The sequence below is a fragment of the Scyliorhinus torazame genome, chromosome 1 (genome assembly GCF_047496885.1).
Source record: "Scyliorhinus torazame isolate Kashiwa2021f chromosome 1, sScyTor2.1, whole genome shotgun sequence".
Taxonomy (NCBI): Eukaryota; Metazoa; Chordata; class Chondrichthyes; order Carcharhiniformes; family Scyliorhinidae; genus Scyliorhinus; species Scyliorhinus torazame.
The window spans coordinates 407478203-407495474 of NC_092707.1; the positions used below are offsets into that span (position 1 = coordinate 407478203).

The window sequence follows — 17272 nt, forward strand, 5'->3', positions numbered from 1 at the left end:
GTCGATTTCGGCGGCGCGAGAACAGCTGGCTGGTTAGTCAATTTCAGCAGGAGCTGAGAATTTTTCTTTTTTTTAATTTTAAATTAGTTTTTTAGGCGGGAACAGGAAGTCGACCCGCGGACGTCTGGGAAGACCCTCCCCAATAAATTCTGGTGGAGAGGAAACCCGAGACACTACACGTGTAGTGTCTCCCACCCGCCCTCCTCCTCTAACCTAATAATAAAACCCATTGGTCTGAGGTAAGTACCATATTTTATTATATTATTATTATTTTTTAGCCAGATCTTGGTAGAAAGTTAGAGGAATGGCAGGGAAGGGAGTGCAATGTTCCTCCTGCAGGATGTTTGAGGTGAGGGATGCAGTTAGTGTCCCTGCTGATTTTACCTGCAGGAAGTGCTGCCATCTCCAGCTCCTCCAAGACCGAGTTAGGGAACTGGAGCTGGAGTTGGAAGAACTTCGGATCATTCGGGAGGCAGAAGGGGTCATAGATAGCAGCTTCAGGGAATTAGTTACACCAAAGATTGGAGATAGGTGGGTAACTGTAAGAGGGACTGGGAAAAAACAGTCAGTGCAGGGATCCCCTGCGGTCGTTCCCCTGAGAAACAAGTATACCGCTTTGGATACTTGTGGGGGGGGGGACTTACCAGGGGTAAGCCATGGGGTACGGGCCTCTGGCACGGAGTCTGTCCCTGTTGCTCAGAAGGGAAGGGGGGAGAGGAGCAGAGCATTAGTAATTGGGGACTCTATAATCAGGGGCACAGATAGGAGATTTTGTGGGAGCGTGAGAGACTCACGTTTGGTATGTTGCCTCCCAGGTGCAAGGGTACGTGATGTCTCGGATCGTGTTTTCCGGGTCCTTAGGGGGGAGGGGGAGCAGCCCCAAGTCGTGGTCCACATTGGCACCAACGACATAGGTAGGAAAGGGGACAAGGATGTCAGGCAGGCTTTCAGGGAGCTAGGATGGAAGCTCAGAACTAGAACAAACAGAGTTGTTATCTCTGGGTTGTTGCCCGTGCCACGTGATAGTGAGATGAGGAATAAGGAGAGAGAGCATTTAAACACGTAGCTACAGGGATGGTGCAGGCGGGAGGGATTCAGATTTTTGGATAACTGGGGCTCTTTCTGGGGAAGATGGGACCTCTACAGACAGGATGGTCTACATCTGAACCTGAGGGGCACAAATATCCTGGGGGGGAGATTTGTTAGTGCTCTTTGGGGGGGTTTAAACTAATGCAGCAGGGGCATGGGTTGCTGGATTGTAGTTTTAGGGTAAGGGAGAATGAGAGTATAGAGGTCAGGAGCACAGATTTGACATCGCAGGAGGGGGCCAGTGTTCAGGTAGGTGGTTTGAAGTGTGTCTACTTCAATGCCAGGAGTATACGAAACAAGGTAGGGGAACTGGCAGCGTGGGTTGGTACCTGGGACTTCGATGTTGTGGCCATTTCGGAGACATGGATAGAGCAGGGACAGGAATGGATGTTGCAGGTTCCGGGATTTAGGTGTTTTAGTAAGCTCAGAGAAGGAGGCAAAAGAGGGGGAGGTGTGGCGCTGCTAGTCAAGAGCAGTATTACGGTGGCGGAGAGGATGCTAGATGGGGACTCTTCTGCCGAGGTAGTATGGGCTGAAGTTAGAAACAGGAAAGGAGAGGTCACCCTGTTGGGAGTTTTTTATAGGCCTCCTAATAGTTCTAGGGATGTAGAGGAAAGGATGGCGAAGATGATTCTGGATATGAGCGAAAGTAACAGGGTAGTTATTATGGGAGATTTTAACTTTCCAAATATTGACTGGAAAAGATATAGTTCGAGTACAATAGATAGGTCGTTTTTTGTACAGTGTGTGCAGGAGGGTTTCCTGAAACAATATGTTGACAGGCCAACAAGAGGCGAGGCCACGTTGGATTTGGTTTTGGGTAATGAACCAGGCCAGGTGTTGGATTTGGAGGTAGGAGAGCACTTTGGGGACAGTGACCACAATTCGGTGACGTTTACGTTAATGATGGAAAGGGATAAGTATACACCGCAGGGCAAGAGTTATAGCTGGGGGAAGGGCAATTATGATGCCATTAGACGTGACTTGGGGGGGATAAGGTGGAGAAGTAGGCTGCAAGTGTTGGGCACACTGGATAAGTGGGGCTTGTTCAAGGATCAGCTACTGCGTGTTCTTGATAAGTATGTACCGGTCAGACAGGGAGGAAGGCGTCGAGCGAGGGAACCGTGGTTTACCAAGGAAGTGGAATCTCTTGTTAAGAGGAAGAAGGAGGCCTATGTGAAGATGAAGTGTGAAGTTTCGGTTGGGGCGATAGATAGTTACAAGGTAGCGAGGAAGGATCTAAAGAGAGAGCTAAGACGAGCAAGGAGGGGACATGAGAAGTATTTGGCAGGAAGGATCAAGGAAAACCCAAAAGCTTTCTATAGGTATGTCAGGAATAAGCGAATGACTAGGGAAAGAGTAGGACCAGTCAAGGACAGGGATGGGAAATTGTGTGTGGAGTCTGAAGAGATAGGCGAGATACTAAATGAATATTTTTCGTCAGTATTCACTCAGGAAAAAGATAATGTTGTGGAGGAGAATGCTGAGCCCCAGGCTAATAGAATAGATGGCATTGAGGTACGTAGGGAAGAGGTGTTGGCAATTCTGGACAGGCTGAAAATAGATAAGTCCCCGGGACCTGATGGGATTTATCCTAGGATTCTATGGGAGGCCAGGGAAGAGATTGCTGGACCTTTGGCTTTGATTTTTATGTCATCATTGGCTACAGGAATAGTGCCAGAGGACTGGAGGACAGCAAATGTGGTCCCTTTGTTCAAAAAGGGGAGCAGAGACAACCCCGGCAACTATAGGCCGGTGAGCCTCACGTCTGTAGTGGGTAAAGTCTTGGAGGGGATTATAAGAGACAAGATTTATAATCATCTAGATGGGAATAATATGATCAGGGATAGTCAGCATGGCTTTGTGAAGGGTAGGTCATGCCTCACAAACCTTATTGAGTTCTTTGAGAAGGTGACTGAACAGGTAGACGAGGGTAGAGCAGTTGATGTGGTGTATATGGATTTCAGCAAAGCGTTTGATAAGGTTCCCCACGGTAGGCTATTGCAAAAAATACGGAGGCTGGGGATTGAGGGTGATTTAGAGATGTGGATCAGAAATTGGCTAGCTGAAAGAAGACAGAGGGTGGTGGTTGATGGGAAATGTTCAGAATGGAGTACAGTCACAAGTGGAGTACCACAAGGATCTGTTCTGGGGCCGTTGCTGTTTGTCATTTTTATCAATGACCTAGAGGAAGGCGCAGAAGGGTGGGTGAGTAAATTTGCAGACGATACTAAAGTCGGTGGTGTTGTCGATAGTGTGGAAGGATGTAGCAGATTACAGAGGGATATAGATAAGCTGCAGAGCTGGGCCGAGAGGTGGCAAATGGAGTTTAATGTAGAGAAGTGTGAGGTGATTCACTTTGGAAGGAATAACAGGAATGCGGAATATTTGGCTAATGGTAAAGTTCTTGAAAGTGTGGATGAGCAGAGGGATCTAGGTGTCCATGTACATAGATCCCTGAAAGTTGCCACCCAGGTTGATAGGGTTGTGAAGAAGGCCTATGGAGTGTTGGCCTTTATTGGTAGAGGGATTGAGTTCCGGAGTCGGGAGGTCATGTTGCAGCTGTACAGAACTCTGGTACGGCCGCATTTGGAGTATTGCGTACAGTTCTGGTCACCGCATTATAGGAAGGACGTGGAGGCTTTGGAGCGGGTGCAGAGGAGATTTACCAGGATGTTGCCTGGTATGGAGGGAAAATCTTATGAGGAAAGGCTGATGGACTTGAGGTTGTTTTCGTTGGAGAGAAGAAGGTTAAGAGGAGACTTAATAGAGGCATACAAAATGATCAGGGGGTTGGATAGGGTGGACAGTGAGAGCCTTCTCCCGCGGATGGATATGGCTGGCACGAGGGGACATAACTTTAAACTGAGGGGTAATAGATATAGGACAGAGGTCAGAGGTAGGTTCTTTACGCAAAGAGTAGTGAGGCCGTGGAATGCCCTACCTGCTACAGTGGTGAACTCGCCAACATTGAGGGCATTTAAAAGTTTATTGGATAAATATATGGATGATAATGGCATAGTGTAGGTTGGATGGTTTTTGTTTCGGTGCAACATCGTGGGCCGAAGGGCCTGTACTGCGCTGTATTGTTCTATGTTCTATGTTCTATGGTGCAATCACACACACACACTGATGGACAGATCAACGGACCAATCAACACACACGCAACATCACAGCCAATCACCAGTGAGAGCACACGCACTATAAAACAGGGAACACCACAGTTCCCGCTCATTCCAGCAGGAGATCGCTCAGAGCACAGAGCTCACAGCGTGTCACTCAGACATACACCATGTGCTGAGTGCCTCTCTAAGATAGTGTTAGGGCTGGGTCCACAAGTTAACGGGTAAAGTACGAACCACAGCCATGAGTTAACAGATGTTGTTATCAAGAGTAATAAAACAGAGTTGTACCATCTACAACCGTGTTGGTTCGTTTGTATAGCGGAACACCCAACACGACAATCATGCCTCACCTTTAACCCCAACTCTATTTGCCCCATGCAATCCTCACCTGTTACATTGTGTTGTTGGGTTGGAGAAGTTTCCATAATTCCCGAAGACTGCTGGCTGCAGACATTCTAACTCTATTGTAACACATTTACAGTTATCAGAACATTCCCCGACACAAGCTTATTTTCGTATTGCTTTCTTCGAGACTCTGGAAGTGTATATGTCACTTCCTTCCAATGACAGCACAGGCTTAGCCCTTCACGGGACTATTCCTAATATCCTCCATTATATTACACCTGCGATGAACCTAGAATCCTACATTCCAGCTCTCTTAGCCTTCAGTAAACTCAATGATGAAGCTTCCATAACAGGCTGGAGAATTCCAAAGATTTCTTTGAGTGAAGAAATTTCTCCCCACCTCAGTGCGATTTGATTAAGGGCTGGTTTAGCACAATGGGCTGACACAGCTGGCTTGTAATGCAGAGCTAGACCAGCCGTGCAGGTTCAATTCCCGTTCCAGCTTCCCCGAACAGGCACAGGAATGTGGCGACTGGGGGCTTTTCACAGTAACTTAATTGAAGCCTACTTGTGACAATAAGCAATTATTATTATTATTATCTCTTTCTCCTGAACCTGTGCTGCCCTGTTCTCGATGCCCCAGCCAGGGGAAACAACCTTCCTACCTTGTCATCTTGTATGATTCAATGAGATCACTCTCATTCTCCTAAATTCCAGAGAGTATGCAACAATATGATTCCTTTCAGCATTGGACAACTCTGTAACCCAGGTATCAATCCAGTGAATCTTCACTGCATCATCTCCAAGGAATGTACATCCTGTTTTAGATCAGGTGTGAAGTTCACCGTTTGGGAGACGAATGTTGACGTTGGGACTGAATTGGGCTTGGCGGGCCGAAGGACCTGTTCCTGTGCTGTACTGTTCTTTGTTCTCTGTGATCCATTTTTTTACGGCAGCGAGATCCTGGATGAGAAGAGAGCGGGCCTCCAGAACTGGCAACATCAGGTGATGGTGGAGCCTCCAGATGCCACTCCGGCCTCAGCTCTATCCCATGGAGTAGCCTGGGGCCCATGCAGGACCCTCCCGCAGGGGATGTGCTGGAACTCCTCAGCACTTCTGAATCCCCCCATCCACCTGACACTGGAGCAGTGGGAAGAACAGGGTGTGACACCCGAAAATCCGCCTGGCCAATCTAAATCCAGGCCTTCCAGAGGTCGGCCGCAAAAAGGCATATCAGATCATAGGGTGAGATATGCAGCAGGCCGCCTCCATGTCTGAGGTGCTGCCTGGGTCACATCTAGTAGGAGTGGTAGGCTATGTAAAATAAGCAACTTAATTTGGCCAGCGTGCAGCTAAGGTTAGAACTGGGGGGTCAGGGCACAATAATGTATATGGACACTATTAAACACCTTTTCACCAACATTACAATGTGCTTCTCCCCTCTGAAGGGTGTGAGGGAAGGGCTGGGCTGGGTGTAGAGGGTGTGCCGGCTGGGGAATGTGGGAGGTTGGTGGTGTGGGTGTTGGAGGTTGGCATGGGGCAGGGCTCCCAGGACAACTGAACGTTCCACCTGGGGTCATCCTTCGAGGCAGCAAGGAAGAGGGCCCGAAGTGTGAGGCTGCCTTGTAGGACAGCTTGCCCATCTAGCACAAGTGATGCATGGCCACCTTGGTTTCCAAAATCTTTGGTGGCACAGTCATTCCAGCATCTCCTCGATTGCCTCCGTGTTAGAGGCGTGTGTGTGGGCAGGTCCTACAGATGGGGGTGAGGCAGGGAAGTGTGTGTCTGCTGGGAGTGTAGCTGCAGTGTGATGTGGGTCCTGGGCGTGACGCAGTGGTTGTGACAATCTGTCCAGGGGCAGGATGGATGGGAGCAGGGGCGCGATGGACAGGGAGGGCTTGGAGACGCTGTTGGTCCTGCAGAGTGGGCTAGCTGATACTGTCACTGGTGAGGCCTCTGCCCTGAGAGGGTCAGTGTGCCAGGAAGGATGCCAAAGGCCACGGTACATGTGTCCTTTGTTTGGGGTGAGCTCTGCTATTCCCCTGCTTCCCCTGCAGTGGGGCTGAGCTTCTGATGAGGACACTGAGGAGTGGCAGCACCTGGTGGGCCCCTGATTGAGCTTGGCCACGCCCATCCCGGTGACGGGTCAGCTGGAGTCTGAGGGTTTCCAGATGGGTGGCCTGGCTGGGCTTCCAAATGACCAGAGGGGTGGCCTGGCTGGGCTCCCGAGTGACCAGAGGGGCGGCCTGGCTGGGCTCCCGAGTGACCAGATGGGCGGCCTGGCTGGGCTCCCGAGTGACCAGAGGGGCGGCCTGGCTGGGCTCCCGAGTGACCAGAGGGGCGGCCTGGCTGGGCTCCCGAGTGACCAGAGGGGCGGCCTGGCTGGGCTCCCGAGTGACCAGAGGGGCGGCCTGGCTGGGCTCCCGAGTGACCAGAGGGGCGGCCTGGCTGGGCTCCCGAGTGACCAGAGGGGCGGCCTGGCTGGGCTCCCGAGTGACCAGAGGGGCGGCCTGGCTGGGCTCCCGAGTGACCAGAGGGGCGGCCTGGCTGGGCTCCCGAGTGACCAGAGGGGCGGCCTGGCTGGGCTCCCGAGTGACCAGAGGGGCGGCCTGGCTGGGCTCCCGAGTGACCAGAGGGGCGGCCTGGCTGGGCTCCCGAGTGACCAGAGGGGCGGCCTGGCTGGGCTCCCGAGTGACCAGAGGGGCGGCCTGGCTGGGCTCCCGAGTGACCAGAGGGGCAGGCCTGGCTGGGCTCCCGAGTGACCAGAGGGGCGGCCTGGCTGGGCTCCCGAGTGACCAGAGGGGCGGCCTGGCTGGGCTCCCGAGTGACCAGAGGCTCTGTGAACATTTCCAGGACACAGGGAGTAGTCAGCAGTCAGCAGCCAGGGGCCCGGAACTTGTACCAAATGGGTGTGTGTAAAACAAATACTGCAGCAATGGGGGTCTGAGCCAGGCCACCTCGATCCCGAGGGGGACACCCCGAATCCACGGAGCTGTCAGGAAGTCGGTCCTGCTATTCCCCTACACCCCCCAGCAAGTAGCACAATGTTGAACAGTTTTTCCAACTTTGCTTACCTTCTCTCTCCCCTTCAGCAGACATGGCACAGAGTCCCCGTTTGCAAATACCTGCAGTAAATCGCCACCAGCGAAGGAACGGAGTACCCCCCCCCCCGAATTGACCTCGATTTTGGCTGGACGCCCATTGTCTGGCTGAGCCCTGTTCGTGTTCACATTGCCGCGAATCAGAGAAATTTACACAAGGAGATGAAAACTGCCCGCAATTCTCCAGGTCTGGTCTCAGCAGACTTGTCAAATTGGAACAAGACTCCAGGATTCTCGCACTCCTTTCCTTGGATTGCTCCTTGCAATGGTGGAGAGGCTTGAACATTCTATTAATCACAAGAGCAATGTCATCGGGCGTCTTAAGCTCCTGACAGGGTCACTCATGATGATAAGGTCGGGTGGGAGGAACCAAACAAAGGGCAATTTAAAACTGGTTCTCAATGGTGGATCATGCAGTAGATACTCAAATGGTATCAACGGCTGCCATGGTAACCATTGCCCCTTTGGCCCACTGTGAGGTCCACGATGGTAGAGGCCACAAGTGAACCGCGCCCACGTGATTTATGGCCGCGGGGACCAGGGAATCTTGGGAGGGCGGGGCACAGGGTCATTACGCTCCATTTACATTTATTTACTTGCTCCCCCGGCGTGCGCCATGGAACTCGTTCACGCTGCCAGCGGGGGGGGGAGGGGCCAGAGCATCGCGTTGCCACCAATCCCCGCTTTTGCCCTGACTCCCGATTCTCCATCCGTTCAGAGGACACGTTCGGGCATCCCGGACGGAGAACCCAGCCCTTCCAGTCACAGAATCATCCCTCGACCTCACCCTCAGCTTCCTGCCTCTCAGCCCATTTTGGATCCAATGTGTCACTTTGCCTTGGATCCCATGGTCCCTGGTATTATCCTCATCCTGGTTACCTCCTCAAATTGTATTTGTCAAGAAAGACCTTTCCTCAACAAATCCATGCTGATTGTCCCTGATTAATCCGTGTCTGAAGTGCAGATATATTCTGTCCCTCACAATTCTTTCTTGGTCCCAACCTTGAATTTGGAAATCATTAACTCTGTGAGTGCCGGTCCCCGGGATGTCTGAACAGCCCGGGGCAGCTATTTCAATATTTATTCCAGTTCACACACTCAGGAGTGACAACCCTCCCTGCCTGAGTTAGACAGATTTTTGACAGTAAAGAGAGTAAAGGGTTTTCAACCCAAAAATACAGGCTTTAAATAATTTCTAGGGGTACTGATGCGCAATCAATTACACTCAAGACAAAGTGATTTCATAACTGAAGGCTTTAATCTGCTAGAACTCTTCCCCAGCAGCTTCGGTACAGAAAGTGAAGGCTGCTGGGACGGCACCGGTTCTTATACTCCGCTTGTCAGGGCGGAGCTACGTAACAACAGCCAATGATAAACTCCTGGGTCTAACCAATGGTCATCAGCCTCTTAGGAACCGCAATACCTGGTACTACCACAGGTACCAACATTACAGAATGCAGTAAACTCTAAACTATACTGACCTTGTCCTCAATGACTACTATGGGTTTAGGGCAGTCATCTTGTTCACAGAGGACGACCACCTTTTCTACTTCTTTTTGTGCAGCGAGTTGGTTCCAGAAGAGGACAGACACGGTTAAGAAGATTCTCAGCATCTTGGTGTCGGCTCAGATCACTGGTGAATCCACTAAATGACTCTCAGCGCCTTCAGCTCGATCTGCAGTTTGAGCAGAGAGCTCAGAGATTTTTATACTGTTTTCAGGAGATGGTTTTGAATAAAGTTTAGCTACAGGAACATCAGGTGTTGAAGAAATGTCCCAGCTATTTAACTATGGAAGTGTTTCCTGGTTCCAGCCTTGAATTTAGAAATCATTAACTCTGTGAGTGCTGGTTTCTGGGCAATCTGAACAGCCCGGGGCAGCTAGTTCACTACTGAGTCCAGTTCACACACTCAGGATTGATCTCCCTGCCTGAGTTAGACGGATTTTTGGTGGGAAAGGGAGTCGAGGGTTATGGGGACAGGCTGGAATGTGGAGTTCAGGCCACAATCAGATCAGTCATGATCTAATCGAATGATGGAGCAGGTTCGAGGGGCTGATTGGTCTATTCAAGCTCCAATCTTTTTATTCATTATTCGGATGTGGGCGTCGCTGGTTGGCCGGGAATGGGGCAACAGCAAGTCAATAAGTTTCTCTTTCAACGTGTTGGGGGACATTTTCTGATACTGGACTATGATATAAATTATAGGTGGCTCTGTAACTACATTTGCGCTCCTATATTATTTTTGAACAGTTCTGCTGAGACAAAAGGTACGCATTGGCTTAGATGCCTGTTTAGAAGAGGCAACTTGTAGAAATAGATAGTGTATACACAATGCTTGTAATATCAGAAGGACACTGTTATAACCTGCCTGCTTACCACTGGCTGGGGACTAATGACAATCCCACAATCCTGTGGGAGTATGAGCTCCCCCAATGAGGGGGGGGCGGAGAAACCATTAGTAAACTCCATGTATAAATAAAGCTGGCCAGTTTGGAACCAGCCAGGAAGGAGTGAGCAGAAAGGGAAGTTGCTGCTGATGTTGTATATATATGTTATTGTAAATAAATGTTATTTCTTTGTATCGTTAAAACTCGTGCTGGATTCTTCGTGGCCCTCACAAAAGACACAAAATGGCTGAACTAGCCACATTCCTGAACAATAAGTTACAAACTGTGTAAACTGTGGTGAACCACTGAATTATATTGTACATACTCTTCTTACTTTTGGTACTTACTGTTCTTACAGTTTGTTACATGTCTGTAACAACAGGTTTGATACTGTTTATCCCTGCTGGCACCGCCCCTCGGGCTCAAGTATAATGGTAGCTAACCTCCAGCCCTGCCCTCATTCTGGGACCGGCTGCCAGCAGGTGTCGTTTAGCTGATTAAAGCCACAGTTTACTCTTCCGACTCTCGTCTGTCGTCATTGATGGTACATCAATTTAATCAGCTAAAATTTTAAGATGGATCCATCACTCAAGCCTGATCGCCTGGAGCTGGACCCCCAAGCAGCCGACGCTACTGCCACGTTTGAACACTGGCTAAGCTGCTTCGAATCTTACATTGATTCCTCTGCCGCCGCCTTCGCTGAGACCCACAAGCTGCGAGTCCTCAACTCCCGGGTGAGCCCGCAAGTTTTCCTTATCAGGGACGCTACCTCGTGCGAGGAAGCGATAACGCTGTTGAAGGGGCAGTATGTTAAGGAAGTCAACGAGGTGTACGCTAGGCATCTCCTTGCCACGAGGCGACAGCGCCCCGGAGAATCGCAAGCTGAATTTCTGCGCGTCTTGCGGGTACTCGGCCGGAACTGCAGTTGTAAGGCGGTATCGGCTGTCAAGCACACTGAGTTGCTGATCCGGGACGCCTATGTCGCAGGCATGAAATCTAATTACATCCGCCAGTGCCGAATAGAAGGGGGTACACTCGGCCTCCAAGACACAGTATAAGTCTCGGACCCGTTGGAAGTGGCCTTTCACAACATGGATGCTCACGCCTCCGACCACGCGGCACCCTCGTGGACCTTGTGGGCGCCGCCATCACCCGACCCAGGGGCGCCGCAAGCCTGTGCCGCTCAGCAACCTGCCAACTCCGGAGGCCCGAAATGTTACTTCTGTGGCCAAGGTAAGCACTCCAGACAACGTTGCCCAGCGAGGAGCGCGATCTGCAACGGGTGGGGAAAGAAGGGCCACTTCTCTAAAGTCTGCCAAGCCCGGCCTGTTTCTAAACCCAGCAGTGCTGCGTGTAGCCCTCAGGGACCGCCCCCATCTTCCACGTCATCCACCACGTGCGACCCGTAGGGGCCGCCATCTTGGCCGCCATCTTCAACGCCACCTGCCACGTGCGACCCGTGCGGGCCGCCATCTTGGAATCACCCCACCGCCTCCCGGAACCCCTGCTCACCAGATCGTATGCTGGCCTCCGCTACCCTCGATCAGCCCACCCACCTTCCGAAGCTCGCCTCCATCACCCTCGACCAATCCCGACCTCATCACCTCACTAAATCCATGATAGCCATCCGGATCAACGGTCACGAGACAACCTGCCTCTTCTACTCCGGGAGCACGGAGAGTTTCATTTACCAAGATACGGTATGGCGCTGCTCCCTCCCAATTTTACCCGCGACCCAGAGAATCTCCCTGGCTTCCGAATCACATTCCGTGGAAGTCCGTGGGTACTGTGTAAACCCTCACAGTACGGGGCGTCGAGTACAAAAAGTTCAAGCTCCACGTCCTCCTCCAACTCTCCGCTGCCCTACTACTAGGTCTAGATTTCCAATGCAACCTCAAAAGTCTTAGCTTGGGGTTCGATGGACCCCTGCCCCCTCTCGCCGTCTGTAGCCTCTCGACCCTTAAGGTCACCCCACCCCCGCTCTTTGCTAACCTCATCCCAGACTGTAAGCCCGTCGCCATTAGGAGCAGACGATACAGTGCTCGGGACAAGGCCTTCATCAGGTCAGAGGTCCAGCGACTCCTGCGGGAAGGGATCATAGAGGCCAGTACCAGCCCCTGGAGAGCCCAAGTGGTGGTCGTCAAAACTGGGGAGAAGCACTGGATGGTCATCGACTACAGTCAGACCATCAACCGGTACACGCAGCTCGATGCGGACCCTCTCCCCCGCATATCTGACATGGTTAATCAGATTGCGCAGTACCGAGTCTTCTCCACTATTGACTTGAAGTCCGCCTACTACCATCTCCCTATCCGCCCGGAGGACCGCCAATACACTGCTTTCGAGGCCGATGGCCGCCTCTACCATTTCCTCAGGGTCCCCTTCAGCGTCACCAATGGAGTCTCGGTCTTCCAACGGGAGATGGACCGAATGGTTGACCAGGACGGGCTGTGGGCCACGTTTCCGTATCTGGATAATGTCACCATCTGTGGCCATGACCAGAAGGACCATAACGCTAACCTCCAACATTTCCTCCACACCGCCAAGCTCCTTAACCTCACATACAATAAGGAGAAATGCGTTTCCCGCTCAACCCGCCTAGCCATCCTTGGCTACGTTGTGGAAAACGGAGTCCTAGGGCCCGATCCCGACCGCATGCACCCTCTCCTGGAACTTCCACTCCCCCACTGCCCCAAGGCCCTGAAGAGATGCTTGGGGTTCTTTTCCTATTATGCCCAGTGGGTCCCCAATTATGCGGACAAGGCCCATGACCAGGGACTGCCAGGTCTGCGCGGAGTGCAAACCGCACTTATTGGCCAAACAGAGCGCACCTGGTAAAGGCCTCCCGCCCCTTTGAGCGCCTCAGCATCGATTTCAAAGGGCCCCTCCCCTCCACTGACCGTAATGTGTATTTTCTCAACATCATTGATGAGTACTCACATTTCCCTTTCGTCATCCCGTGCCCTGACATGACCTCTGCTACAGTCATCAAGGCACTGCAAGGCCTCCCCACTTACACCAGAGCGATCGGGATTCGTCCTTCATGAGTGATGAGCTGCGTCAGTTCCTGCTTAGCAAGGGCATCGCCTCAAGCAGGACTACCAGCTACAACCCCCGGGGAAATGGGCAGGTGGAGAGGGAGAACGCGACGGTCTGGAAGGCCGTCCTTCTTGCCCTATGGTCTAGAAGTCTCCCGCTGGGAGGAGGTCCTTCCCGATGCTCTCCACTCCATCCGGTCACTCCTGAGCACTGCCACCAATGTGACCCCTCATCAGAGGATGTTTGTCTTCCCCAGGTAGTCCACCTCAGGGGTCTCGCTCCCGTCCTGGCTGACGGTCCCAGGGCCCGTCCTCCTCCGGAAGCATGGGAGGAGTCACAAGTCGGATCCCCTGGTCGAACGGGTCCTTCTCCTCCATCCTAACCCCCAATATGCCTAGGTGGCACACCATGACGGGCGGGAGGACACAGTCTCCCTTCGGGACTTGGCACCCGCAGGTTCCCCAGCGACCAGCACCACTACCCCCGACTCTACACTGTCTCCCTCCGTTGCTATTCACAACTCTACACCGTCTCCCTCCGTTGCTACTTATCCGGAAGATGACACGTTCCTGGATACGCAGGCCTCAACACTTCATCCGACACCAGTGTCCTCACCACAGCCAGGACTGAGGCGATCACAGCGGAAGGTCAAAGCCCCCAACAGACTCGATCTCTAATTCAACCCGTCCACTTCACCCCCGCCGGACTCTTTTTTAACAAGGGGTGAATGTGGTAAACCGCTGCATTATATTGTACTTACTGTTCTTACTGTTTGTTACATGTCTGGGTTTGTCCCTGCTGGCTCCGCCCCTCAGGCTCAAGTATAACGGTAATTAACCTCCAGCCCTGCCCTCATTCTGGGAACGGCTGCCAGCAGGTGTCTTTTAGCTGATTAAAGCCACAGTTTACTCTTCCGACTCTCGTCTGTTGTCATTGATGGTACATCATAAACTACCTCATGAGAACCAGGCGTGGGTATGTATAGGGAGTATCTTAACAGCCGCTGATAACAGCTTCACAGTACAAGGAATGCAATGTATCCTTAATAAGCTCAAGGTCCCCAGCTGCAGACAGGACATATACTTATCTTAGTCTTGAGTGACTTTTGCATGAAGTTAGGGGCGGGTAAGACACGTTGCCAATGGAGGTGGTAGAGGCAGGCACAATAGCAATATTTAAGATGTATCTTGACCCACTTTAACCATATATGTTATAACTGGGATGCTAAGAAAATTGATTGACTGCATGTAATGAATTGTGACGCGAATATAGTTGATTGATTCTATGTAAATGAGAATACAACTAATTCCGTCCCTTGAATCTGCATATTAACCCAATGTGAACCTTAGCTCAAGTGAGAAAGAGGATTGCGAGACTGCGTAGTCTCCAAATCTTTCTCCCAGATCTGAAATAATAAACTGCTTCTTAACTTACTCAAACAGGCCTAAGTGTGAATATTTTCACCTCGAACAAACCTTATTCCTGCGCACACACACCCTGTACCTACATTGTGGGGTTAGGGGGTGTAAGGTTCTGTAGAAGGTGCCAAAAATCAGCATCGTGGGTGCCTGGAATGCATTGCCAGTGGAGGTGGTAGAGGCAGGCACAATAGCAATATTTAAGATTTATCTTGACAGACACATGAACAGGCAGGGAATGGAGGGATACGGATTGTTTGGGCAAAAAGTAGTAGGTTGTTATAACCTGCCTGCTCACCAGTGGCTGGGGACTAATGGCAATCCCACAATCCTTTGGGAGTATGAGCTTCCCCAATGAGGGGGGGCGGAGAAATCATTAGCAGATTCCCTGCATAAATAAAGCTCGCCAGTTTGGAACCGACTAGAGGATAGTGAGCAGCAAGGGAAGTTGCTGCTGCTGCTGTTGTATATATATATATATATATGTTATTGTAAATAAATGTTATTTTTTTCTATCCTTCAACTCGTGCTAGATTCTTTGTGGCCCGCACAAAACTGGCGACGAAGGTTAAAGTGAATAGCTGCCTACACTGCTGAAACCGCCTCCCTGGAGTTTTGTTGGATACAGGTTGGAAGTTGTTTTCTATTACACCATGCCTCTGTACGGACGTTTGGATGTTTTTGATGCTGCGCTGGAAAGCTGGAACCAGTATGCACAATGGATGCGTTACTATTTCCGGGCAAACAGCATCACCGAAAACGAGCGCCAGGTGGTCATATTGCTCACCGCCTGCGGCCCGCATACGTTTGGGGTGATTAGGAGCCTTACTTACCCAGTTGCGCCGGACACCAAAACGTTTGATGAACTTGGAAACTTAGTGGGTCAACATTTTAACCCAACCCCGTCCACGATAGTCCAACATTACCGGTTTAATACCGCTGAGAGGCCTGTGGTGTTGGGTGCTCTGAGGTACAGATGAACCAACACGGTTGCGATTGGTACAACGCAGTTTTATTCCAACTTGTGGTTTACAGATCTGTCTTGGTACTCAGCACGTGGTGACTGTGTGAGTGTCTTGTTAATCAGGTCCTGTCCTTGTCCTGTCTCCAGATTGACTGACCACCAGGTGTCGTGTTTCTTGTCTTATACTGTCTCTGTCCTTGTCTGTGATTGGCTGTCGTGTTATGTGTGCTAATTGGTCTGTTGGTCTGTCTATCATGACGTGTGTGTTTGAATATCATGACAAGGACCCCAGGAGAATCCCTTGCCGAGTTTCTATCCAGGTTACGCAGGATTGCGGAGTATTGTGACTATGGTGAGACCTTGTCAGAAATGTTACGTGACCGTTTCGTTTGCGGTATTAACAATGCGGCCACCTTGAGAAAGTTGTTAGCTGAGCCAACATTGACTTTTCAACAGGCCATTCAAATAGTATTGTCCCGAGAGAGCGCAGAAGGGGGAGTGCAGGAGCTACAGGGAATGGAGGCGCATGCCTTGGGGCGCAACCCCTTCCGTCCGAAAGCGTCCCCCCACACCCCTGCGGTACCTTGGACGAGGCGACATCCGGATAGACAATTTTAGAAACAAGAGAGGCTGGAATCTCCTCCTGGGCAGTAGTGCAATAGAATAATAATCTTTATTGTCACAAGTAGGCTTACATTGCAATGAAGTTACTGTGAAAAGCCCCTGGTCACCACATTCTGGCGCTTGTTCAGGTACACAGAGGGAGAATTCAGAATGTCCAAATTACCGAACAGCACACAGACACGGGGAGAACGTGCAGACTCTGCACGGACAGTGTCCCAGTCAGGAATCGAACCTGGGACCCTGGTGCTGTGAAGACACAGTGCTAACCCCTGTGCAACCATGCTGCCCTGGTATGAAGTGCTTCGAAAGGTTAGTCATGGCACAAATCAACTCTAGCCTCCGAATTGCCTTGATCCACTACAGTTCATCTACCGCTGGAACAGGTCCACAGCAGGCGCCATCTCCATGGCCCTGCACTCAGCACTGAAAAACCTAGATAACAAAGACACCTATGTCAGACTCCTATTTATTGACTACAGCTCAGCCTTTAACACTATTATTCCTACAAAACCCATCTCCAAAATCCGTGGCCTGAGCCTTGGCTCCTGCCTCTGCGACTGGATCCTGAACTTTCCAGCCCACAGACCACAATCAGTAAAGATAGGTAACAACACCTCCTCCACGATCATCCTCAACATGGGTGCCCCACAAGGCTGTGTCCTCAGCCCCCTACTATACTCCTTATACACCTATGGCTGTGTCTAACATTTCAGATAACAGGAGGGATAAATGAGACTTCTTTGGATTGTGAAGCTGGAATTACTGTCAGGGCCACAACTATTTACAATCTGTATCAATGGTTTGAATGAAGGGACAAAATATATGGTTGCTAAATTATCTGAAAGCACCAAGTTACCAAGGGGAGGTTAAAAGTTTATAAAGAGATATGGACGGTTAAATGAGTGGGCAAACATTTGGGGGTGGGTGGGGAGGCCGGACAAAGCCAGGTCCTATGTGAAGTGTGCGAGGATGAGGCCTCCCTAGCCTGCTGGTCCCTCACCGCTACCGTCTGACCTCCACCCTAAGACTGGTCCTGGGGGTCATCCACAGGCTTGTCCTCCAGCCCCTCCTGGTCCAATGCCTCCTCCTCCTCATCCTTGTCATCCTCCTCCTCTGAGGTGGCCACAGGTTCCTCCCCTTCCACCTCCAGCATGTCACCCTGCTGCTGTGCCAGGTTGAG

The 17272-nt window shown here is 51.1% G+C and overlaps 1 protein-coding gene across 1 annotated transcript in view; it reads right to left on the reverse strand.

The window, feature by feature from the left end:
- LOC140410894 (uncharacterized) overlaps positions 1–9301 on the reverse strand; it is a 40581-nt gene extending 31280 nt beyond the window's left edge. Inside the window, exon 1 of the mRNA XM_072499714.1 lies at positions 9142–9301. Within this exon, the coding sequence (XP_072355815.1) occupies positions 9142–9273 (132 nt within the window). The 5' untranslated portion in view covers positions 9274–9301. The remainder of the gene's footprint in view (positions 1–9141) is intronic.
- Positions 9302–17272: the final 7971 nt, after the last annotated feature.